We start from the raw sequence: 26,924 nt of genomic DNA, 5'->3' as shown, positions 1-26,924 counted from the left end.
TTTGATTAAATTAAGTAGGCCTACATTAACACTTTTTTCTGGTGCGGGGGATTTCAAGCAATTGGACTGACTGGGATTTTTTGAGCGATATCAGAGGTTTTGGGCTTTTGAGCGATCAGATTTCCAGGGATTTACAAATTATGGCTTGATTTGGGGTTTTGAGCTGTAGGACTGACTGGGATTTTCGAGAATCTGATTGGATGGGGTTTTCGAGCAATCTCATTGGCTAATATTTCGAGTGATCTGATTGGCTCGGTTTTTCAAGAGCTCTGATTGGCTTGGTTTTTCGAATTATCTGATCAGCTGTTTTTTTCAAGTGATCTGAATGGCTGGGTTTTTTCAGAGATAAGACAAGCTGGGGTATTCGAGCGATGTGACTTGCTGAGGTTTTCGAGCAATCGGACTGGCTGGGGTTTTCGAGTGATCTGATTGGCTGGGGTTTTCGCGCAATCAGACTAGCCGGGTTTTTTCGAGCGATCGGAGTGGCTGGGGTTTTCGAGTGATCTGATTGGCTGGGGTTTTATAGCAATCGTATTTCCGAGGATTTACAAGGTATTGGACTGGCTTGGGTTTTCTAGCTGTCGGACTGGCTTGGGTTTTCGCAAGCGCCAGCAAGCACACACACACACACACACACACACACACACACACACACACACACACACACACACACACACACACACACACACACACACACACACACACACACACACACACACACACACACACTGTTGCTGAAAATGTGAAGGGTTTGATTAATTCCTTAACTCCATGCTCTATTAATGAGGCCAACTGTTCTTTAAGACAACCTGTGGTTGAAGTTAATATATCCATATATATTCATTGCAATTTTATGCATTTTGGGTAATTTCGACCTCAACACACATAATCTTAGTCCAAACTTTTCATGAAAGCTGGCAGCTGTGGGCTAGTTTTAACTATATATATATATATATGTATGCACACAAATGTGTATGTGTTTGTTCTGGTTCATGGATGCCTTTGTACTATCTCCGAACAATGAGAGACCCAATGTACTCTTTGTTTTTATCTTGTGCTATTCCTGAGCAAAGGAGCGGTTGGCAGCTCTTCATGCAAAGAGAGCCACAGTCATAACGCTTCCAGACAGGAAAGGCAACGCATCGACTACTGTAGCCGTGAGTCACGTTTCACTCCCACTCTTTGCATTAACATGGAAGGCGAGGGAAACGATATAATGGAGAGACTTGACGAGGAAGATAAAGAAAAAGACACGTTTATTGTTTATGAATCCAGTGTTAAACAGGTTCTGGTAAAAAGGGACGGGTGCAGTGAGTTCTTTTGCATGAGGTCTCGAAGAAAGTGTGGCGGGAATCCAGTGTGGCGCCCACTCACTTCCCAACGGGAGCTGGATTTTTGGAAATGTTCCCGCGACAGAACAATCAGCACATTCGTGTCAAAGCGATAAATAGAAATGGCAACAGAACCCCAAAAAGAAGACATTCTAACATTCCACATGACAACTACATTTTTTACATTTTTGAAACGCAGGGATGCCAATTGTTCCATATTTAATATTACATACTAGATATTAGAAAAGTTACAGAATCCTTTTTTTGTTTGTTTTGTTTCTCAGTGCAAAAGATATATTCCAAAAGAAGGTTGTTAAAAGCCGTGTTCTTTATTAATCATACCACTACGCCCGCGCCCCCCCCCCCCCCCCCCCCCCTAAACACTAAAGTAACCGGCCCTTTTTAGTGGGCCTCAATAAATACTCAACATAAGCAGTAGTACAGTCACCGTCAAGTAGCAGCAGTGGTCCAGCTCTGACTTTAAATACATATTCACAAACACAGTGTGCCACTGTACATCCACAAAATTCATGAGAACAATTTCAACATCCCCGTAGTAAATATAATAATTACAAGTGGGTCAATAATAATTACCATGGCAACAACAACACCGAAAAGAAAGAAAAAAAAAAAAAAAGAAAAAAGAAAAAAAATACAGTGTGCCGCGATCTGCGCAGAAAAATATGTACATTGCTTGTTTCAAGTTCTGTGGCTTGTTTTCCCGTGTGTGAACTCCCCAAGTAAAAGAAGGCAATGAAGTGTGTCTCTCAGGTACAGTAGAAGGCTTGGAAGTGGTTGTAGGGGTTGTGTGTGTGTGGGAGGGGGGGGGGGGGGGGTGGGGGGTCGGTCGGTGACAGAGGAGGAGGACGACGACGACGACGAAGATGATGAGGCCGCCCCAGTGCGGAGGGCATCAGCTGGTGCAGATGCTGTTGATGGAGATGATGGCGGCAGGGTCGACCAGGCCCATCTCCTCGTGCTCGTTGACACACAGCTGGTAGCCGCAGCCGCGCCGGCGGTGCTTCAGCGGCGTGACGCTGGCGTCGGGCTTGGCGCGCGGCGGCAGCAGGAAGCCCACGCTGCCGGCGATCAGCATGTGCCAGATGCTGTGGATGTAGAAGTAGTTCTCCTCCGTCTCCACGAAGGCGTACAGCGCCACGGCCGACGTGGCGATCATGGCGCCGGGGAACAGGAAGAAGGCCCAGCGCTTCCAGGTGGGCGGGTAGCAGCGCCGGCGGCGGACGGTGCGCACCGTCTGGGGGGGGGGAACACACGCGCGCACGCGCACACACACACAAACACACACACACACACATCGGTGAACACCAATGTATACACACACGCACACATGTATCCACACATGTATTTACCTACACACGCATATGCACAAATAAACACACACATACACCCACACGTATGCACACATAAACACACGTATGCATACACACACACACACACGCACGCATGTATCAACACATGTATGTACTTGTACACACACGCATGCGTATGCACACATACACACGTATGCACAGAGAAACACACACGTATGCACAAACAAATACACACAAACATGTATGCATAATCACAGGCGTGCGTATATATAACAAACACATTGAATGCACATACAGGCATGTGCACATATACATACACAGAAACACACGGACACACGCACACATACAACACACAAATTGGTATCGTTTTCAGAATAACGAGAAGAGGCATAGACCGATGTAATAATAGCTTCAGGCCATATGAAAGACATGACATCCGTTATCCATTATAATCAGAACTAATTAATGTGATTAATTGTATTGTATTGTAAACGCAACACGAAGGAAAAATACACCTGTCTACTCCCAGCAGCACACTATTGCATGTCTGTCTCGTTTTTAAATATTCTTATACTTTACATTCTCGGTTTCAGTCCCTGGTCACGCTGTAAGTACAATCCTGCCGGCTAATGTGGAACTTTTTAAACATATAGATATATATAGATTCATATAAATGTATGTCTGCAAAAAAGTATTGAAACACACGAGGCAACAAGTCCACTTAAAGAGTGAAAGTACCCAGCAATCCTCCCCATCTGACAAGAGCTGAACTCCCTGCGTACCGCGTCACACTGTGGCCACGCGACACCCCGGGCGGGGAGGCAGACAGACGGCCCGGGCCCGGGAACGGCACCGCCGCGCTCCACTGGTCTAATTCGGTTGTGTCTGCAATCACTGTGAACGCCAAGCGCTGCAGAACGGTTACAGCCTGACATGAATAGGCCTTCCCGGAGACCGGGGGCCTGCTGCTACACCGCCACCGAAACCACCAGCCCAGGGGGGGGCCCAGGACCGGCCCCAGGCAGGGCTCGTCCTCGGGGCCGCTGTTAAACGGTCGCAGCGCGTTTTCTGGGTACATGACAGAGTCATCATCGGTGTCCCTTCGAAAACTGATCTCCACGATAACGGCAGGAAAAAAATGATGGGAAAGAAGCGGTTTCTAAATTTGCCGGCGTGATGAATCATTATTTTGTGCCGTTTTAATAACGTCCCCTTTCATTCCACTCAGTTCCTTCTTATCTATTTCTGTAGAATAGAATCTGCCTTTCATTGATTATATGAGACGTAATATATTCCCTGGATTGGTTCTGAAACTAATTCTGTTTCAACAACAATTGACACATGTTTGGGGGAGGGGGAAGGGATGATAAGGGTATATAATGTGATAGGGGAGGCCATTTTAATATGGAAAGTCACGACGGTCAAGGATTGTGGCCAATGTCTGTGAAATGTGTACTCCTAGGCAGCGTTGGCAGGGGAGCTGAAGGAATCACTAGGCTAAATTAAATATCATCTAAACATCAACAATTTCTGCAGAATCCTCACCGGACCAGTGGAGCTGACTGGCGGTAACCCCCACTCTACACTAAAAGCAAAGCTTTTAGCAGAACTCAAAAACCCTGTCCTTAAACCCTCGTCAGAATTCTGGGACTTTTAAAAAGGGTCGGTTGTTTTTTGGGCTGGTTGCTTTTTTCTGTTCTTCTCAACATCCATCCATAAAGACTATTGTGTTAATCTTACCCATCCAGGGAGTACATTATGACTCGCTGAACAGTCGGTGAAAGTACAAGCTGACTTATAATGGAACTACAAGCCTTGACTAATACCCGCCTGCCGCAAAACTTTTAAATCTCCCTGCATGCTAATAAGGAGTGGCTCCATTGGTCAGAAAAGTCAGACGTTTCTTCCATGTTCCACTCCGCTGTAACCCTAAGTGACAGATTAAGCCAGCCGCTCGTGTCTGTTCTGCAGACAGAACACTTGGAAGGACAAAGGCTGCCTGAGGCTGACATATGTGGACCCTCAAATTGGACTTCTCTGGGATGCATGTCGAAGCCCCCTTTTTAAATCATAGGGTGAAATCACTTGAAACCTGTTCCCCTTCAGAGGAGAAGATATGGGGAAAACCTACAAAACATATTTTAAAAGCTGTATCCACACAGCCATCCATGTTTACCATTGAGCAGTGTTTTTTCGGCAGAAGATTTATCACAAGGAACTGTAGTCAGAATTGGTGAGTACTTGACCACGATTGGTCGATAATGTTCCAAGGTTGTGCATTATTTTTTAATAATGGGATGCCTCTGCCTTTTAACAGACATCCTGAATTTAAATCAACGGTCCAATGCAGCTATTAACCTAAGCTGCCCATAATGCAAAAACAATATGCTCAAAACGCCACAGAAAGAGATTCCAATTTCAGCCAATTAAGTCGATAAAAACCAAATGACATAATAGATTAAAGTAACTAATACCTAATCATTGTAGGTATCTGTGGTAACCGGAATGTACCTCTCCAGGGTCTCACATTATTAAAATAATGGACTTCTTGGTGCATTATTATCTGATAACCAGACACCCCGTAGTGGTACATTCCTTTGAATACAACCCAAAAGATACCTGATTTGTGTATGTGATAAAAAAAAAAACACACCTATAAAAAACTATGATATCGCACACTCACTAGGCTGTGAGTACATTTGGACAAAATCCAGGCAAATATGTAAATGCATCCTCCACTCCACCTACCCATGCTACTGCCATGATCCCCAGGGCGAACAGACTGGGTCCCAGCAGGTTCCACAGGCCGTGTCGGTCCAGCTGAAGAGCCATGGAAAGAGACATCGCTCCCAGCAAGTAGAGCACCTGGGGGAACGACACACAGACACACAGTCACTCAGACAGCGGCCCCGGATAGCGCGCAGGTGGATCCCGATCGGGCTGCTCTCACAGAAAGGTTAATATCATTACAAAAGCAAGGGGGATTCCTCACTGTCTATTCAGATGAGGAGTGAGCATAGCGGTGGGAGGATGGAGCTGAGTGGGAGATGGGCGGGAGTTGGAGGGACGGAGTTCTGTGAGGAGTGCTGGTGCATCCCAGTGTATTAGAGAGAAGGAAAGAACACGAAATGAGAAAGAACGGAAATGTTCTATAGTCAGTCAATATATGCAACAATTTATGAAACATTACAGTATAATATATGTAAAAAGGATTCATCATTTTGTACCTTTATGTATTTTATGAAGAAAAATAAAAATACTTTTTATTTTGAATAATGCATACAGAGTGGTCCAGCAAATGCACTTATGGTACTAACCTCGCTCAAGAACTCTAATACCAGGGCGTGTATTCTTAGCAATGCCGCCATTGTGTTTCCTACACGCACCATACAATAAAAACCAACAGCCAGTAAAAAGGTGATGCTGGGGAGGGATGCGGGGGGGGGGGTTGAACAAGTCTTGAGATGCAAAAAAATAATAAAAAAAATCAATCAATAAACCCCACTAGACATGCCCCGAGCAGCTTACGTCTGCATGTCAAGCGCGCCCATGCCTGGGGGAGCATATTCTTCTGTGGCCTTGGCAGAGGAGGACTGGATGAGTGTTGGAGCGAGAGGAGGGGTACAGAGAGAGGGAGAGAGGGGGAGAGGGGGAGATGAGGAATGGGTGGGCGGGCGGGGGGGGGGGGGGGGCGCGACGGCGGGGTGAGGGTGTGGAGCGGGGGAGGCAGCCCCCGTCTGCAGAGAGATAGGACTAATTGGCGCAGAGCAAGAGGAATAGAGAGGAGAGGAACAGAGAGGAGCAGAGAGGCAGAGCCAGTCGAATCCAGGCTACGCTGGTCATCAGTCATGCTGGAACCTCCGGTCGGGCGGGGCTGTGTGTGTGTGTGTGTGTGTGTGTGTGTGTGTGTGTGTGTGTGTGTGTGAGTTCAGCGTACGTTCAGCACGCCAGCACGTTCCTTCCCGCTGTATTGATTTGCCGTGGCACAGATCCATACGGAAACAGTGAGAATTTGCTGTGGTCTTGGGCTGTGTTTTCGCTGTTATCTCTATTGTACAGCGAGACGAGCAAACTAACATTGCATGTTTATAGAGTCACGTATAGGTGCACACGCACACGCAACAAACACAAGTGGGCCTGCACACGCGAGTGTGTTTCTTTATTACACACACACGTGTATCATTATTCATACACGCACACACACACACACACACACACAAAAACAAAAGCGCATGCCTGCACACCAGCAGGTGTTGCAGGGTCTTTAACCTTCTCCTGCTGTTGCACCCACAAACAAGTTAAATTATACACACTTAGTCTTACACATACACACACACACACACACACTAGCATCCACACGGTTCCACTTGTGATTCCTGACATGTGCGGTGTGATTAGTGACTGTGTAGTGCAGCGCTCAGCAAAAATGAAAGCTCTGGAGGACAGCAGATGTTCGGACTCTCTCTCTCTCTCTCTCTCTCTCTCTCTCTCTCTCTCTCTCTCTCTCTCTCTCTCTCTCTCTCTCTCTCTCTCTCTCTCTCTCTCTCTCTCTCTCTCTCTCTCTCTCTCTCTCTCTCTCTCTCTCCCTGTGTGTCTCACTCATTTATTTTTGACACACACCAAAACAACACACACACACACACACACACACACACACACACACACACACACACACACACACACACACACACACACACACACACACACACACACACACACACACACACACGTCCTGACACGCTCCCCGTCTTGATGAGCAGCCAGCGAGTGGCGAGTGACCCGGGGAGAGAGAGCACCTGTTACTGTTTACACGCTATCATTTTATTTTTCATCACGGGGCTCCAAAAATATCTGAGGAAGTACGGCCGACCAACAGCTCTTCCCCTCCGGCTGCTCTCTTGCGAGTTGTGTAATCCCTGATTGGCACCACGTACCTAAACACACCCACTGACAATATGGCAGCATCCATTTAGACGCCACCAGACTGCATGCTGGAGATAATACTAAAAGCGCACCCAAGCGGGCACAATTAGTCCCGAACTCATCCCCCCCCCAATCCATGAAATAAATAGAAGAAAAGTGTTTTTCCTCAAAAGTGATTAGGAGGGAGGACATACATTGTCTATGATAAACTGACGGACAGCAGAAATCTGGTCGTTTACTTCAACATGGGTCTTTGAGTCTATCAGTGTGTGCATTAAGCATCAGAAAACGATGTTCCATTGCAATCTCATGGTATTTCAGTCTATCGATTTCCTTCATTTCGTTCCCGCCGATTTAATGGATGGAGTAAATTTCTACTGGCTACAGAGCCAAGTGATTACCAATTACTGAACACTCTCATGGCCCATACAAAAGCATCAGGGGGAGGGAGATTCAGACCACATTCCTACAATCCTGAGGTGATCCTGAGTATCAGGGCTGAGCTTTGAGATATAAATATACTTTTCGACGTTTTCCTGTCAAGAATCGGGTAGTTTTGTATCATTCTGTGATACGATATGCGATATGTTATGACGTTTTAAGATCCTGTGGTCCTCCACTTCAAAGCATCAGAGCGCACGTGCCGGGTGAAGAACTACCTGTTTGATGATGGACTTCAGTCTGGCCATGGCGATCACCGTGACCCAGACGGACATCAGCGAGCCCAGGAAGTCACAGAACTGCAGGACATCGTACTCCATGATGCAGAAGACCACGATGCCCGGCTGGTCACAGGCGTGGTAGAACTATGGGACGGGATAAGGGACAAAAGTCTTCAGAATTCAAAAAAACTCATGAACAGCGTTCTGTCTACTCTGCCTAGCTCTGCGTTACGTGAACTGACGGATCTCGGCTTGGTTGGGTTGTCAGAGGTATGGGCTTGCCAGCATTTTTTTTCATTGTAGAATATATCACCTGTAGGATGTGATTTTCTTGATAACATTATTAAAATCGCTGTCAATCAGCATTGACAATACAGATATGTCCAGGTGATTTTAAGCTACGAGCTAGTTTGATTGTTACACAGTGTGATGCTAATCTTCACCACGATAAATGGCAAGTAACCGCCAGCAAAGCAGAAACAATATAACTGCAAAGCGAGCAGGTTTTTGTTCTTTCACTTGCACGAGGCAATTAAGCATCTTGTTTAGTATCAGTTTTCTATAGTTGCATGGTCATCAATGTAAAAGGTAAAATAAATTATCCTTTCAGGAAAAGGTTTCATCAAAGAATTCTACATTTTAATTAGTGCATTATGGACACAGAACGCAACACTATTGTCATTTATATTCGAAAGTCAAAATTGGTTGCCTTTTCAATTATAACAATTTTAAATATACTGTTTGTATTATTCAACTTTATACATAACCTCCTCAAATGTTGAGCAAATCTGACCTTCGGATTTTCCTCAACAGCAGACGGTACAATGACATTTTTATTGACCCAAATAATAGCCCACAAAAACTGTGCATTTCCCAAACAATGTTAATAAGATTTAAACCAAACCAAGTTGGGTTCAACAGTCAACTAGTTTTTAAACCAAACCAAACTTGGTTAAATTGTTCACTAGTCCTCAACCAAACTGAACCGGTTGCATTTCTTTTTAGATCTAAACCAAACAAAGACAGTTAAAATTACGAACTTGTTTTACACCAACCACAGTAGGTTGAAGTCCAGAGGAACCATAACGCACGGCTATTTTGTAAATAGAAGAGAAAATTGGAGTACGAAAGCACTACACTAATATTGCTAGATAGCCAGGCATTAAAGTTAAACACAGTTGACCTTCAGTCCTTCCCTCAACATCACAAAACACGACAACATTGTTCATGACTCAAATGACAGGAGACCAAAAAAACATTGACACATTTCCCAAAGCCCCTCTATCGAGATACACTCCGAACCAGGCTGCGTTCAACTTGTCCACTGGTTTTTCCACCAAGCCACGGTTTGTTCAAGGGGTTTCCCCAGAGGCGCCGTGGCTGTACTCACGGTAGAGAAGAACATGGTGAAGATGTAAACGGACGCCTCAAGGAGGTAGTGGCTGCGAATGGCGATAAACACCGGAGGAACGAACATCAGGTTGCTGAGACACAGCAGCAGTGTGGAGAGGAGCTGGAAGCTGTAGGAGTAGGCCCCCGAGTTGTCCGTGCATCCCCAGCCGTCCCAGCCTGAGCACACACACACACACACACCGCAGGCACCAACACAAACACACACACACACGCACACACGCACACAAACACACACAAGCACACAAGCACATGCATTAACATGGTGCGAGGGGCACATTTCTATGTCCATGAGTACGTGATATTGTTGTCTAGTGGTTAGTGTGTAAGACTACCAGTCGAAAGATTCTGGGTTCAAACCCCAATGCCCACAGTGTACCTGTAGGCATCCTTGAGCTAGACGATAACCTGATCATTTACGAAATGTACCTAAAAAGAAAGTATTTAGATAGAAGCATCTGGTAAGGGATTAGGTAGTCAATTGTGACTTAGGTATGATGCTTAGGTACAGTTGTTATGTTATTAACCAAGCTAAAACAAGTCAAGTCATGACTGAGTTCTGATTTTCCTAGAAATTATTGGTTGTGAAACCAAGAGATTTAACCATTCAATACATTTAGTATCATCCTCATAAACAAGAAGAGCATGTACTTCATTGCTTTGGAAATGGTAAGGGAAGTACAGCCAATGGCTGATGCAGCATGAGAATGACACACCTGCTCTGGCCCATGGGTTGTACTTCCTTCCGGCTGAGATTAGATAAGTGTGTTGGAAACATGCACAGGATATCAGGCAGAAGTGTTTTTGTGTGGCTGTGTGTTGGTTCGGGACGAGCGGCAGGTGTCAAATACGAAATGACTGCCAGGGACAACTATTTGAACAAAGACAAATCCTCACACCGGATTTAATGATCCGTGGTTGTGAGAGACGATGAGGTAATCAGCAAATAATAAAAAGCAAATAAGGCAATATCTGTAATTTGAGCCTCTTTCAAAAAGTTGAGCTTATAATAAAATGTAAGGAGTTGTCAAAGGATGGTTAATATGCTAAATCTTTTGAGAGATTTAATGAAGACCTGACCAAAAGCACGTAATGTCAGTCATTCCCAAGTGAAACCGCACAATGTTTGATATCCGATTCCCTCCAATCTTCCTAAAACAGAGACAGATTTATTTTCGTGTCAAATTCTGAAGGATCGTCACGACGGTATCCGAGCGCACCCTCTCACCGTTCTCATCATATCTTCACCATCGACCATCAATAATAATTGTAACAACAACGGTTGGAATGAAGACCCGAAGTTCCACCCACCCGCTTTGCATTCACACGCGGCGTAAAGGTAGTTGTTTGTCCGCAGCAGCTTGCATTGTCCGTACGTCCCGCAGTCGTTGATGCAGGGCGTCAGGTAGGAGCGCAGGTACACCTCGGCTGTCACGTTGGGGCATGCTTCAAACCTGCCAAATTCAAATACAGACGCACACCGCAAAGGATGTTAGCCAGGACACTCAGGTGGTGACCTTCAGTTCTGGGGCGTTGCCACTGGGACGTCTGAGGGCAAGCCGCGCATAATCTGCTTCCCTTGTGCTCTAGGCACGGGTGGTATAATCGCTCAGGGTGAACGCCATAAATAAAGGATACATTTACATTTTAAAATATGTGTTTCTGTCAGACTTTCATTTACACAATGTTGTTTTCATTCAAACTCTTTAATCTTCTTCCCTCTTTCTTTTCTCCCTTTCATTCTCTCTGTCTCTCATGTAACTTCATGGATTCTGTTCTGTTGCTTTCTCAGTCAAAAGAATGAAAATGAAAATGTTATCCAAAACATCACGGAGGGGAACTCATTCATTTCCAAAAAAAATTATCCAATTAATTGCAATCAGGAGCACCTTTCTGCTTGTTTTGATCCCCGCTGCCGTTTGGTGACTAATGCGATGTAATAGATTGAGCCTGTATGATTGGGAGGAGATTGAGGCAATAGAAATATACACTTTTACCAAATGCTTTCAGACCTATTGAATGATCTGGTGTGCATATGAGACCTCATCCCACACCATCTGTTAGGCTGATTTAATTGAATCCCCGTGTGGCTGGTTAAAAAATCTGCTCACTTTCATTCTGAGGACATTTTCGCCAGTTAATTTACTGCCCTGGCAATAGTGCTGAGTTTGCATAACTGCTACGGTATGAATCATTACACACATTAATATTGACATCTTAACACCCGCCATAGCCGATATCAATTGCTAAATAAATGTGAACACTTTGAATAAATGAAATATCAATAGACTAAACACAATATTAGTAAAAATCACAATTATTTTTTTCTTAAATCCAACCCCCGCAATATTGTCCTCACTTGGCATAGACAGGAGGCATGTTACCGTGTTGTTGTGAAGTCAAAAGGCCTTCGCCGCGAAGCAGATGGCGTGCTAACTGTGGACAGGCCTCTTGCTCATAGGGCTTAGATGCATTTGATAAAGGTTGGAAGAACTAATACTGCTAAACGCCAAGGCAAGCAAAACAAATCAATGAGGCTTCTTTTAGCTTGGTATTAATTGCCATAGTGCTGCCTGGCCTTTTTTAGTCGAAAATGGAATTGTACCTCTGTTGATTCAACGCCTTTTTGTTTCTATATAATCAACCTGCGCCATTGTTTGCCCTACAAAAAGCTTTCCCCCAACCCTCTGTGACCTGAGCTTCAACATGCTTCATCGACAGGTTGGCTTGTGGAAATGTCAACAAATTACCAGGGGGGGGGGGGGGGGGGGGGGGGACGTTCAAGTGAACGGAACGGAAAATCGTTCAAGTGAACGGAAAATCCCTTATGTCTTTATCGCCATCTTATCTTTTCAGCGCAAACGGTGAACCTTGATATGGAACCGCCCGAGCAGGTGAGGGAAAAACGTTGAGTGCTGACCCGTGTTCTGTACCGCACAGCGACCGCAGGCTGAGGTACCAGGTTCCCGTCTGGGGGTAGGGGATCCTCAGTTTGGTGATGTTGGACGACGCGTTGACCGTGAGTAGGAAACCCGCTGCCGACTCTGGAGGAGAAACGCACACAGGGGGAGAGGAGTTGTTTAAAAAAAATGCACCAATGTTATGAGGAGAGGCCATAAACCACCTCATTAAATCACAATCTCTTTTTTTCATGAATTACTGAAAAGGATGGTCTAGGTTAGGTTGTCCGGGCCGACTGGTTTTGGATTCAACCCATAATGTCTGTGGGTTACCGGGAGGTATCCTAGAGCCAGGTGCATACCCCCTGAACTGCATGTTCCCTCATGACATGCATAACCAAAGTTCACTGTAAAGTCACAGACTTACCTGATTCACATTTGATGGAAGAGTTCTCGCGCATGAAGAGTGGCATGCCGTGGTTCAGGCACCCGAACACGGTGATGTTTGCTCCTTTTACTGTGGACTGAGAATAAAAAGCCAACAAACATTATTTATCCACCACCATCCATCTGGAGATGTACCAACAATTAGGTGTTTGGATTTCTTCCTTGTGTCTTATTTTGCCTTTAGCTGAACACTTGCATGCTTTAAATCTAACAAAAGAACTGGAAGTGCTGTCTTGGTAATTCTCTGCAGTAGCTAAATGAAGACGTTGCCAATACATCTAAAAATACAGATATGGCGGGTTACTGTAGAATCATTACATAACTGCACATGAAAAATGTATCATATCCATACGCGGGACAGCTCTAGGGTGTGTGTGTGTGTGTGTGTGTGTGTGTAGGCTATCAACTTCTTATTAATTAAGACAGTTCTTCATTCATTCAAGATCTATAGTCTGAGACATTCTAAACCACCAAGGAGCCACCGAATCCATCAAGGGAGACCACTCGCACATTGTGGAGGCTGTTTCATGCTTCCTGACTTAAGACTTATTTGCTACACACATATTACATAATCTCAGTAGCAGTAATGCGGTAATAGTAGTAGCAGCAGGAGTAGCAATATAGTAATAGTAGCAGTAATATAATTAGTTATAGTATCAGTAGTAGTATCAGTAGTAGTGGTAATAGTATAAATAGTAGTTATAGAAGTATTTCCCCTCACAAGAACATTGCCAAAACAAAAGGAATGTACCATAAACATAAATAAAGGAAAGTTGGCGGTCAGCAATTAGCCTTAATTAAGCATAAGCAAATACACAGATCCCTTCGGTTTCCACTAGTTACGGTTGTCTGGCTGCTCGGCAGCCCTGCACAGCCTTTGCAACAGCACAACAACTGGCCACGTGGTGTAACATGCACACATCCAAAATAACATCTCATCAGAGCCGCCCGCTTCCTGCTGCTCTTTTTTGTCCCGATGTTGCACGGAGATGTGTTGTACGCCACCAACCAAACACAAACCCGGGCTTTGTTCTGTTCATTTGCAATCCCTGAAGGGGAAAACAATGGCAGCGCGTACAAAGACACGCTGCTCCAAAGCCAAGCCCTTTGTAACGCAAACTCTCAGCCTGATGCTGCTGGCTACACATAATCACTCAACTTCTTGTGTCTGTGTGTGTGTGCGTGCGTGCGTGTGCGTGTGTGTGCGTGTGTGTGTGTGTGTGTGTGTGTGCGTGTGTGTGTGCGTGTATGTGATCTATACGAGTCTGCGTGCTTACGTGATGTCTGCGTGCGTGCACCCCTGTGTGACGTCTGCGCGCGTGCGCTGTGTGTGCACACGCTTGCGGGCATAACACAATGCCCCCCCCCCCCCCCTTCCACCTGAGACACTGAACTCAAAAGCCCTCCTTTTGGGCCAGGATTCACCGAGCCTGAACTCCAAAGCACTACTACTACGCCGGCCTCCACTGGTCCGCTACAGAGCAGCGTATCGACCGCGGCGTCGATGCCCTGCCGACGGGGCCCCGTCTCACCATGTTGAGCTTGATCTCCATGTTGAGCACGCCGCCGCTGTCCAGCACGGGCATCAGGTTGATGGCGAAGACGGCGGCCCGGTCCGGTGGGACGGAGATGTTGGGGCCGAAGAAGACGTAGAAGTGCACGGAGAAGGTGTCCAGCTCGTTGCGCAGCGTCGGCCGGACGGGCCAGCACATCTCCGGGTCCGAGCTGGGGGACAGGTAGACCACGGGGTCCTCGGAGGCGCCGAGCCGGCTGGCGTTCCCGGACAGCGCCGGCAGGTCGGCCATCGGGAGCGTCTCCGACAGGGAGAAGCCCATGGCCATGCCGAAGGACTGCGGCATGTTCAGGGCCGAGCTGGGCGACGCGTGGTCCCGGGATAAGTTGGGTTTGGAGCAATCTGTGCGAGCGCACAAGGAGATTTGCATTGAATAGCAACCCGGTTATGGATTGAGGATCAAACCGACGGAAGGTTTACGGAATATAGTTTTCTCTAATGGAGTTATTTTACGGTGTGTGTGTAATAAAAGCTGGAACAAACGGGAATATTGCTCCCTGGCATTACGCATGCTGAACCACCGTGTCTTCTGCAAATGTTTGCATAGCACATCCTTGCTGAATTTTCCCTAATGTAAACACAAGGTCCAGAACGGCCCAATGTCTCTTTAATGAGAAAAGCTTGGTCGTAATAACATGCAGTACGCTTTCACTCGCTGAGCCGGCTAAATACTCAATGGTGAGTGACACCCTTCTGTCAAACACAAACACATCCACAGCACAATTTCAGAAGCTTTTTCCGGGCCTGAGCAAATTTGCATAGTTTCCGCACAGTCCATTAAAACTGGTAAATATTTGTATGTATATCTGGTGAGGCAGGTGAAGCATCATTAAAAACACTCGGGTATTGCTCTGGTATCCGTTGTTAAATGGGTTATTTGCCATCAATAGAAAACAATAACAGAACCTCGATTTACCCCACTCACTTAACCGACTACACACATTTTTGTAACGGATGTTATATGGTCACACACAGATGAACCCACAATCACAATAATGGTCTGATAAGCGAGGATCTGAGAGGAGAGGAGGAAAACTTATCTACCACTGATAGATGGTCCCTCAAGTTTTTCTATTACATTTATATTTAAGAGCAAATTTGCAAAAGGTCAAGTGAAGTGTAGCTGGTCAGAGTCTGAGAGAGAGAGAGAGAGAGAGAGAGAGAGAGAGAGAGAGAGAGAGAGAGAGAGAGAGAGAGAGAGAGAGAGAGAGAGAGAGAGAGAGAGAGAGAGAGAGAGAGAGAGAGAGAGAGAGAGAGAGAAAGAGAGAAAAGGTGTAAGAGAGAGAGAGAGAGTCTGAATAATTAGTGTCCGTGTTGCCATGGTGACAAGTGCACCATATATTGCGTGGAGCTGTGGACCTCCCACTGATTTGATAGGGAAGGGGGGGGCGACATACCATTTTAGCCGTCACAACTCTAAATAAACAAAGAAGGAAACAGGGGGTGGGGAAACCGGAACAGAATCAACAAATACCCCATCATGCAGCACTCAAGCACCGCATGAATGGCCTCTTAGCGAATCGCACATGCATTGGCCCAGTTCTGCTTTAATCTTCTCGAGAACAAGGCACGCGATGAGTCTCTCTGGTGGCCGTCTGCCTTTTCCCTTTGCTGTCAAAACATGATGTGTAATATTAGGCCACAGCTTCCACTACGCTCGCGAAGGAAAGGAGAGGGACGGCCCGCTGCACTCCACTGCCAGACGTTACAGAGAAGTAAGGAATGGAACTGAATTGGGTTCGTATAGGAGTTACTCGTGTTCATATCTCGAGCGTGAGAAGGCTCAAAGAATCAGGGCACCTCGGTCAACGCCGACAGCGTGTTCGACGCCAAGTGGCCGACAAATTGGCTGTAAGATCCGTTGCTCACAGTGTGTGTGTGCGGTCGAGTGGAATGTATTTATACTCCTCGTCATTAAAGCTTGAATGGCCGTTAGCGGCCCCGTCCAACATACCGCTGTTAAAATCCAAAGGTAAAATAATTATCGGAATCAGCAGAAACACAAACACCACCGCCACAAGAGAGCGGAGACAAAAAACAAGTATTTGAGTCGGGGGACGGCCCGTCACCTGTGACCCGCACCCCGATGCGGAAGTAGACGTCGGCGTCGCTCAGGTATCGCTCCACCAGGACGTAGTACCACTGGCCCCAGGCTGGCAGCGGGGAGTCCAGCTCGCAGGGACTCCACTCCCTGCAGTCCAGGGCGCTGGAGTTGTGGACGGGCGGCGCCCGGGCCCGGATCTTCAGCACCACGGGGCAGCTGTCGCCGCTCTTGTTCTTGGTGCTGCAGTTCACCAGCTGGACCTTCACCCTCGAGACGTAGCTTGGGATAAACACTCTGCGGGGAGACATCGTGCGTGGACCCACACACACACGCACACGCACACGCACACGCACACACACACACACACACACACACACACACACACACACACACACACACACGCAAGCACACACCCAGTAGGATTTATTGTTAAACCACATGGGGAAAAAAATATAACACCCTAATAATATACTGAAAGAGTAGCATTAGCTGAGCCTTCAGAGGGATGCAGGTAAATTGCCCCCTTCTGAGGCAATCTTTCAACAGTCCATCACTCACTTATAAAGTGCAGATCTGTTGTGAACGGGGATCATCTGGTCGATAAAGTATCCTGGATAGAGCACCGCAATCCCAATGAGTCTTTGGACGATGAGCTGGGGTTGAAAGAGATACTGGCATTCCTCGTACAGACCCTGAAAGGGTAACACAACAACAACAACAAGAGCTGCAATGATTATCTGGATGCTACAAAACGGTACAAAGATTTGGCAGACTAGAGTCTCCGTCAGGGAGTTGTCGGGAGGCTTTTCGGAAGAAAAACAACACTGAAGAACACTGCAACATGACTTGATGTCAGTTACACTGAGTGGTGAGCTTCAGATAAAGTCAATCTGGGTAGAAAACAACACATACTTCACCCACCCACACACACACACACACACACACACACTCTCCCACACACGCCCACACCCATCCACACACACAAAGAGTCTGGCATGCCGAAAACAAAGTTTGGGGTGACTCCAACATCTAACTCAGAAAAAGCGGGAAATGTGCCAAAATTAATCTTTCATTCCTATTGGACAGAAACTTCAAGCTTTTGTTGTGGGATAGGAACTTCACACCACCTGTGTGTGGAAGCTCCCAGTTGCTCCGGATGCTGTGCGCTAATACATCCCGCTTACATTGTCATATGTTCCAACAGAGACACGGTCTTAAAACTGAAAAATTAATGAGACAAAACTATCTACGAATTTGCTGAATTCCACGTGCTAGTTGCTAGGCAATACTCTTAATTATATTCATTCTTTTGTCATGTCCTTTTTCTCATTTCAGTTTTTTTCACTATCCAACCTTACCGCAAACCTATTGCCTATTATGTTGCTATGCTCTCAAACTGTTCATTATGTTCACCACTTCGGAATTATTTCCAAAGACGTAAAAATACGACCATTGTGTCAATGCAGAAATTAGAGAGGCCAACCTTGTTGATCACAGGGATCAGATGCCTCTGTGTCTACCCTAAGGCCATATAAGGCCAGCTACCACCTGCTCTTTCCTTAATCTGCCGCGTTAATGCACCCCATACGCAAATCGAATTGATAGAAATGGTGTCGAGATAATGACCACAATTATCCTCTAGGTAAATGGCTCAGTTAATAGACTCAATGAGGTGATTTGGGTTTCGTCGAGGTGAGTTTTTTCTTGTTGATAGGTAATGCGCCGAGCCGTAATGTGCATTGAAAAATGATAAAAAAAATGATACGGGCGAAGCAATTTATTAGAGATAATGTGAGCGAAAAATGAATTTGAAATAGGGATGTCAAATAGTGCCAAGGATCTCAAAATATAATTAGAATGGAATCAATAATACTGATAACTTTACTCAAAGAATGATAAATATGATTGTAAAATAAACCTTCCTCAAATATATATATCGGATTATTAATTATGTAATCAGCCAGAAATGTCTTGCTGAACCTTTGGAAACATGCTGCCTGATTCCAACCGCACCAAACGGAGGGATTGTGGTTCTTTGTCTCTCCATAATGTAGCAAGCATTGCACGCCGCAGAGTAGATTGTCTGATAGCTACACACTGCACCATGGCGCCACCATGTCTATGCAAAGCATGCTGCTAGAATCGGACCCCCCAACTTTTAAGCCTAATTGTCTTCTTTGTGAATGACTTTGAGTGGAATGCAATGTTCCACGTTGGCTGGTGGCTTTCTGTAGCAGTCCTATTTCCTCAGGCACGTTTACACCACCCATCACCGAGTCAGCAGGGGGGGCCACTAGATAAACACGCGGCCAAAAAAAACGATACATAAATTGTGCGGAAGGCTTTTTTTTTGTTCTCGCCCTCTGTGGGCAGATAGGCGTACGTGATGAGACGGGAGGGAGAGGAGGGAGACAACGAAAGCATGCACATGCTCTGCTCTCCGCAGGTCAGAGCACCAGCACTGAACAGCCTTTCCTCCTCTGCTCGGCTTGTGTTCTCTGGTACCTCTGAGGTGGGGGCTTCTCTTTGAACGCAAGACGTACACACGAAACCACACACGCACATATATACATGCATATAGAAATTTAAAAATAAATATGCATATCAAAAACAAATGTGTATTATGTTACATATACATAAAAATACAGATATTTTATCGATATAAAACGAACAAAACAAAATAAATAAATAATAATAATAGTTATACTACATACATATATGTGTATATATATATATATATATATACGTATATACTATGTGTGTGTAGGTGTGTGTGGGCGTTTTAATCATGTAGTGTCAGATGCCTTTCTGTCATTTGGGTAATTGATGCGTCTAACCTTGACGGAGATCTTGCCCTCATCCTTGGGCAGGTGGGCGGCCAGGAACCAGTCCCCCGGGAGCGGGCTGGTCACGTTGAACGCCCCCGTGGTGCGGTTGGGGAGGGTCCACGTCAGGGTGACAGCGAAGGACCCCGGGACCACCGTGTCCCGCGGGAAGTGGGTGTGGAGGGGGTTGATCACAGGAGGAGCCCCCGCCCTGAAGTACCTGATCAGCAGATAAATACAGCCCAGAGGGTTAGTGTGGGAGGGGGGGAGGGGGGGAGAGCGGGAGGGGAGGGGAGGGAGGGGGGAAAGGCAGTAAATGGGGGAGGGGGGAGGTGAGGGGGAGGGAGGGGGTTGGGGGGAGGGGAGGGGAGGGAGGGAGGGTGAGGGAAGGGGGATCTAAGGGAGGGAGGGAGAGACGGAATACAATACATAACATGTCAATCCCAAGGCTAGCCACAGAGGATTATTCATAAATATTAGCATAAACACAGTGAGGCAAATGCAGACTTAGATGAAGTTGCTGTCAACGGGCAAAAATATATACAGGCTGTATATACTTAAATCACACACAATCCAATCGGAAAAACTCCAAAACTGCACCAACAGCGAAAGGTTCTCCCACGTTAAAAATAGAAACCTTCATATCTTAAATAAGGACAAATCCACTCAATTAGTGGACAATCTATTTGAGTTGAATAAAGCATTAGCCCCAGACCTCTATAAACCTGTATTGTTGGAGAGATCAAACAGTTGTTTGTTGAAAGTATTTGATGAGCTATGTGGGAAGGGCACTTTACAAATAAACAATAGCTATTAATCTAAATTAACAACTGTTAGATTACCCACCAACTATCAGCATCTGCTATTTACCGTTGTTTGCCTTACCCCTTCATAAGCTTACCCCTTAAAAACATATCCCCTCCATAGCCCAACTTCTACCTAGCCCTGTCATAATCTAACCCCTCCCTGACCGTCATAACCTAACCCCTACTAACCACTTTACAAACTAAGACCTTCATTACTGAACCCCTACATAACCTACCCCCTCTCTAACACCTTCATAACATAGCCCCTACCTGACCCCTTCTCAACTTAACCCCTTCATAACCTAAACCCTTCATAACCTCAACCTTAGTTATCTCCTTCATTCCCAAACCACTACCTAACCCCTTTCCAACTCAACCACTTCATAACCGAACCCTTTGATAACCGAACCCCTTCATAACGTAATCCTTACCTTACCCCTTCTATCTGACCACTTCATGAAACCACTGTAACTCACGTTGGATAAAAGCGAGAGCTAAACGACTTTTTTAGTCTTTTTATCAAAGCTTTCGCTAACGCACTAACACAAACCCAGACCCAGACCCAGACCCAGACACACACACACAGACACACACACACACACACACACACACACACACACACACACACACACACACACACACACACACACACACACACACACACACACACACACACATACACACACACATACACACACATACACACACATAAAACCCAGTGCGAGGTTTGCTTACACAGTCACGTTGTGGTCGGGGCAGCTGTCCCCGAAGGTTCCTCCCTGCTCTTTGAAGGTGATGAGGTTCCAGACGGCCATGACCGTGTCTTCCGGCACGTGGAAGTGGAAGAGCTCCACGCTGGCGAAGGAGTTGAAAGCATTCAGCTTACGAGGCGTTCGGGTGAAGTAATCAGTCACAAAAAGGCAATCTGGGGAAAGCGGTAAAGGAAAGAATGAACAGTGAGGGAGTGTGCATATATAGAGATATATACGTATATAAATATATAAACACAGAGATATGCATGTTGTAATCATCCTTTGATCTAAGCACTTCACAAATTCTTCTTCTTCTTCTGCACGTCGTAAAATGGCAAACTCCAAACGGGCTGGAAGATGGAAGTAGTTTCTAGCTGGTAGCGACTACAATCGCAACAGACGCGATTGCAGAGTTTGAGCCATTTTTTCCTCAAAGGGTCTGGGGAGGGGGGAGGGGGGGGGGGGGGGGGGAGATGGGTGTGGGGGGGGGGGGGGGGGTGCGTTATGTCAAAATCCTTGGATTACATCCACTACTGGGTGTGGATGAGGCTGTGTGTGAGAGGCGGGGGAACAAGAAGACAGGTGTAATCTGCTACATTACCGACGTGGGTCGGCCCGACATTAACCCGCTCAGCAGATGGAGGGTGTTGGGGCCGGTGGGGGGGGGGGGGGGGGGGGGGGGCTCAAATTGGGAGGAATTAGGTGTGACTCAATTCATTACTGATGGAGATATTGTGATTTTGGGATAAGCATGACAGGCACACGAGACACTTTGTCATGCAGAGTGAGGGCAGCGTGCCTGTGTTCTATTTTAAGCCTCTTCTTCTTTGTATTTGTGTTCTGGAATATTAATTAACATTAGATACAATACATTTGATTATGCTTTTCCTTTTACCACATTCTGCTCAAAATACATCCCCGACATTTACAGTAACAGGAAAACCGAAACAATTATCTCTTTTGGGTTTCAGAAATACACACCCTTGCGTGTGCACATTTGTCAATTGAAAAATAAAATCCAGGTCGACCGGCTGACATGTTTCTGATTAACGAGATACTTGGAGAAACAGCGGGGCCTCATCCTCCATGCTCACGGTTGTAAAGCCCCTCACTTTTCTTTTTTTTTGTTCGGAAATTGGCATTGCTCATGTTATTTTCTGTAATGATGATAGCGAGGCAGAGCAAGCGACCCTCCGGAGAGCGGGCTCAGTGGGCTGTGAAAGTGTAGCGTGGATGTGTGTCTTCCTGGAATGCACAATGTGCTCCAGAGTGTCTTCCGCCTTGGAGAAAACTGTTTCTGTATTTTCTCACTCTCACTCACACCCTCCTCCTCCTCCCCTCTCTACAAACACACACTTTCACACACTTACCGACTTGCGTGTAAACACTTGCACGCTTGCAGACATACTTACACACACACACACACACACACACACACACACACACACACACACACACACACACACACACACACACACACACACACACACACACACACACACACACACACACACACTCACACACACACACCAGAACCTTGGCGGCTTACAGCTATGTGAGAACTTGAAGTCCAAAGAAATATAAAAATCTGAAGCTGAAGGTAATTCATTTGATTGCACTGTTAGAGGAACGAAATACACTAAAGACGACCGTGATTTGACAATTCAAACATTTCGCCATATGCTGTAAAGCGCACACTTTACAAGGGCTGCTTTGTGATCTTCCATTGCATGGCAAAGTGTTACACTAGTTGAAGGGCCGGAAGGTCACACCAAGTGCATCAGCTACCTTGCCTCCAATTGAAAATACCTTTATAGTGAAAATACAAGGGCAGATCTCATCAAACATCCAATAGAAGATATTTATCTTATATCCTCGCCCCTTTCACATCAGATTTAGGGTGGTCGGGTCGTGGTGGGTCAGGATAGAGCCATTACTGCTATGACGATAGGAAGTAGTGAGCGCTGTGCCAGGTACTAATGTGAAAAACATCGCACACAAAATCACTGATAAGAGATAACCTTGGCGCGGCCGCATCGCACCTCTCTCAATAGAAGTGTGTCCGATTTTTTTCTCAAAGGAAGAGAAAGAGACCAGGACCTAAAGACGCCCAGGAGTGTTCAACATGCCCATGAATATAAAAACAGTGTCAGTGAACATTCAAACGGGAAAATCTCTGACATAGCAACAGAGCCTGGACATTCCACATGCCCTAACAACAGCAACAGCATCAGCTTCAAACAAAACGACCATGCCTTAACAACCAGTATCCAGGGAGCCCTAGAACAAGACCTAAGATTATTCATTCCGCGAGTCGTTCATGGTTGAAAGGAGGTAGGAAAAATAGATGGGCATTATTGTTTAAAAGTGTTGTTCGGCTCAGGAAATAGATTACAATAATTCATTCAAAAACAAAAATGTGTTCCTTGACTATATTAATACATCAGAAAAAGAAATATGTATATATATACTTTGAATAAACATTTGCATACAGATTAATATAATAGTGCCCACATTAGTTTTGATAATTGACCATAAGTGGCATTAAAATGACGGGTGTTGTGATCATATCAATGTAGGTGTTGTGTGTAAAGAGCTGTTCACCTCAAAAGGCTATGTCACTGCACGTTATATCGCGATATGTATTTTATTGCAATATAAATACGTGTAACTTTGGAGGTTGATACAGCACATGCATTCAACTCTCCGTCTCAGGTTTAAGGGTTTTGAATGACTTAAATCAGATAGCATGGCATCTGAACATCACCCCGTTCGGTATTCCTCCTGCTTGTTGTCACCTTCAATGACAATGTGTCTGGAATTATATGGCGCAATCTACACGTGCTATTTCTAACGTAGCCTATGCATCTGAACAAAGGGACAAAGTCTGCGCGTTCTATGCACCTTATCTGAAAAAGCCATGCATCTGAATGTGGTGTGAAAACAGACAACACGGCGCTCATGAAGAGTGAACAGCATCATCACCGTACTATAGATCCGTGGCCGGTGCGCATCGCCAGCTCCATACAGCATGCACGGTATATATAGGCGAGCAGACACGTTCCCTTCAAGCACAACGGCAACAAGTCTGCCAAGGGACCGCATCGCCCCACATGTCCGCCTACACCTTTACACCTCCTAACCTTTACGAGCTGTTCGATCAACAACCCAGCCAGTTGGATACTCAGTTGTTGGTATACATGTGCGGACTGAGTGTGTGTTTTGTTGCTTCCACACTAAGACCCCACTGGGCGCTGCTGCCTGTGTCCGGGGTCCTCTCGGTGAACGGGTGATCATGGGGCTACGTCTTGACGGATGGAAACGTACAGAAAAACACATTCAGACACATGCGGTATAGGCCGCATAGTGGGACATCACATAGATCAGAAATAAAACACATTGACATGTACGATATCATTATTTTTACTGGGCAGAATTACCAAAATAAATCATTTGGAAAGGGTCTGTCTTAAGTCTTCGTGACACACATTCTCCCAGTCTTTCTATTTTGCTCTGTTGATAAATGAAAGCCACGGACGGAGAGCAAATCTTAACGTTTTTGACTGATGCCACGGAAGCCCCCTGAACGCAACAGCAGAGGGACGATCCGAAAACCACATTCTTGCATACTTCTCCAAACTGAACATCGCAAATGCAGCCGACCACAAACAACCTTTAAGAGCCTCTATCACTGTTGCGTGCCATCATTGGCAGTACCCCCATTCTCTCGCTTTGCTACGGAAAAATAATCGAACAGTTGTATTTAGTCTTAAAGTACTTGCAGTGGCTTGTCTATGATCAAAGAACACATGCTATGACAAAAAAACAAAACACTCCAGCCTAAGGCAATATGCAAGCGCAGCCCCGTGCTTCTGATAAGAAGAATTTCAGCACCCCCACAAAGAACAGCTCCTCTTAATGAAGCCCGGAGGACTTGTGTACAGGACTTACCTCCCAGCGCGCAGAAATACGTGTAAACAAGCACCAGGAGCTGTGGCGGGCTCGATCTTAAGCCCAGACGCTCCAAATGCCACATCGTTAAAAGCTAAAATGTTTATTATGGGCTACAGCCCGAGAGCAGCTTTCCGTCGCTGTCCAGGTCTACATTTTTTCAGATTTGCCAACGACCAGCTGTTTGTGCATGACGTAATCGAGGCGGGGGAGGAGCCGCGCCTCCTCTTCTGGCGCTGATTGGTCCGACTCGGGTCGTCGACGCGTCCCATTGGAGCCCCGGTCTGTCCGTCGCAAGGGAATGCAGGCGTAGATTGCACCACATCGCTCGTCATTTCAGCGTTGACTATATTATAATTATACAAGGCGACGATAAGAAGTGGAATAAAAAAAGGACGCGTACTGAGCTCCGAGGCGCCGTGAAATAAAAGATTTTGACCACTGATTTGCCATTAGCCCGAGAAAAGTTGTGACACAACGTGATCCTTTGGTTTCTATGTGATAATGCATATCATGACATTGTCCTCAGCAGTGCGAGGGTCTGCAATGCAGAGCAAATAAAACGAGCGCATCAGACACGGGTTAGAGGAATTGGGCATGTATGGACAGGTAGGCCTACCTAAAATCTAGATATTTTCAAATCATAAACTTTGAACCCCATCAAAATTAGTGTTAGCTACGTTTTTACAGTGAGCTTAGGCTGTTTAGTTAGTGTTAATTAAGTGAATTAACGGCTCTTCCGATCAGTTCGACTCTAATTAGGGGGGTTCAAAATACGTGTTCTCTCTCTAAACAATGATCTGTCATTTTCTTCGTTGCTATAGAGATCGGGAGTTCCGCGGGCGCCCAGTGAAAATTGCTCTTGATCCCGATCGCAGGAACAGGAGTTGTTAAAACATAGAACAGTGAGGGCTGCCTGCGAGACGAGTGCGCGAGCTACTGAAAGCCTTTGATCTGTGCGCGCCCGAGCGCGTCTGACAGCGAGCGACTTGAAAAAGGCGGCGGGACGAAAGCCACTCTGCTGCGGCAGAGTGGAGCGAGTTGTTGGCTGTCAGACAACTCTTTGAACTTCAGCCTAGAAACACGTTTTGACCTGCTGATGAAAACAAAAACAAAGGGTCAGGGAGATGTTTATTTGATCTGCGATGCGAAGAGGTCTGTTTTGCTTTTCGAACATATCAAAATACAAATCATAAACAAAAAATATCTGAATGGTGCATGTGGGGACAATATTGTTATCTGTGCTTTGAATTCACACGCCTGATAGCATAGTTAGAAATGTTCAGATGCATGATTCGTCAATGCATTGTATTGCCGGCTTGTTTGGGAATAATCACGGTGGAGCCATCAATCACCCACCGGAGATGAATACTTAAATTATTATTTTTTACTCGTTCACCTTGCCGTCCAGCAGCGATGGGCATTCAGAAGAACAGTCGTCAGAACCAGAGGATGGGGCTCGCCAGCTCCCTGAGTGGAGGTGGTGGCGAGGTAAGGTTGTAAAGGGTTTGGCAACAGACTCCCCCGCGCACACTTGCACACCTGAGCAAATATATTCTTTCCAGAAGTCGAGCCAGCCAGTCCCTTCGTGTTCAAAGCAATCCCATTCCCACTGTGAGTGTCTCACTTCTCCGGGGAGGATAAAGGGGTTGAAGGGGGGGCAAAGACATACCCTGGCCTGGTCCTTTCAGCCGTGCTGGCCTGACAAAAAATAAAATACATTCATGACTGCTTTTCAACTTTAAATGCGCCGTTACACCTCTCCTTTGCCTGGATGTGAGTGAAGGAGCAGCCAAATATCTGAATTAGTATTGGTGCCAGAGCGAGTTTTTGATGTGAAATATGAGGCAAAGAGCCACTGGGTGGAACCCATTATTTAGAAAGACAGAAAGGGAAGCCACCGAATGGGAAAATACTCAAGTTTAGCAGTGGGGATATTTTCTTCTTTCGAGGACTGCTTTGAGGAATA

At 45.9% G+C, this 26,924-nt stretch overlaps 1 protein-coding gene across 2 annotated transcripts; it reads right to left on the bottom strand.

The window, feature by feature from the left end:
* Positions 1-1,239: 1,239 nt before the first annotated feature.
* tmem8b (transmembrane protein 8B) lies at positions 1,240-25,129 on the bottom strand. 2 transcript variants are annotated; one of them, XR_003977174.1, is made up of 14 exons: positions 24,956-25,129; positions 20,988-21,177; positions 19,459-19,666; positions 17,180-17,313; positions 16,647-16,915; positions 14,537-14,919; positions 12,985-13,081; positions 12,578-12,701; positions 10,969-11,111; positions 9,638-9,816; positions 8,245-8,391; positions 5,655-5,748; positions 5,411-5,527; positions 2,285-2,586 (listed from the first exon to the last, which is right to left on the bottom strand). XR_003977174.1 is itself a non-coding variant. In XM_030359571.1 (13 exons), exons 1-13 carry the CDS (start codon positions 25,038-25,040, stop codon positions 2,245-2,247), a joined length of 2,418 nt encoding a protein of 805 aa, XP_030215431.1. In that variant the 5' UTR covers positions 25,041-25,129; the 3' UTR covers positions 1,240-2,244. The 2 variants fall into 2 exon arrangements, 1 of the variants encoding a protein (XP_030215431.1); XM_030359571.1 differs by lacking the exon at positions 5,655-5,748 and having other exon boundaries at positions 1,240-2,586.
* Between the last annotated feature and the right edge of the window lie 1,795 nt (positions 25,130-26,924).

This window comes from Gadus morhua, chromosome 6, assembly GCF_902167405.1.
Source record: "Gadus morhua chromosome 6, gadMor3.0, whole genome shotgun sequence".
Lineage (NCBI taxonomy): Eukaryota > Metazoa > Chordata > Actinopteri > Gadiformes > Gadidae > Gadus > Gadus morhua.
This window is presented reverse-complemented; position numbering and strand designations above follow the sequence as displayed.

Coding starts and splice junctions, on each gene's coding strand:
- tmem8b (XM_030359571.1), bottom strand. CDS start 25,040: ATGTGGCATTTGGAGCGTCTGGGCTTAAGATCGAGCCCGCCACAGCTC. Junction 14,920..16,646: donor CATCGGGGTGCGGGTCACAG/GTGACGGGCCGT, acceptor GCGCTCGCACAG/ATTGCTCCAAACCCAACTTA. Junction 5,528..8,244: donor TGAAGTCCATCATCAAACAG/GTAGTTCTTCAC, acceptor TCGTTCCCCCAG/GTGCTCTACTTGCTGGGAGC.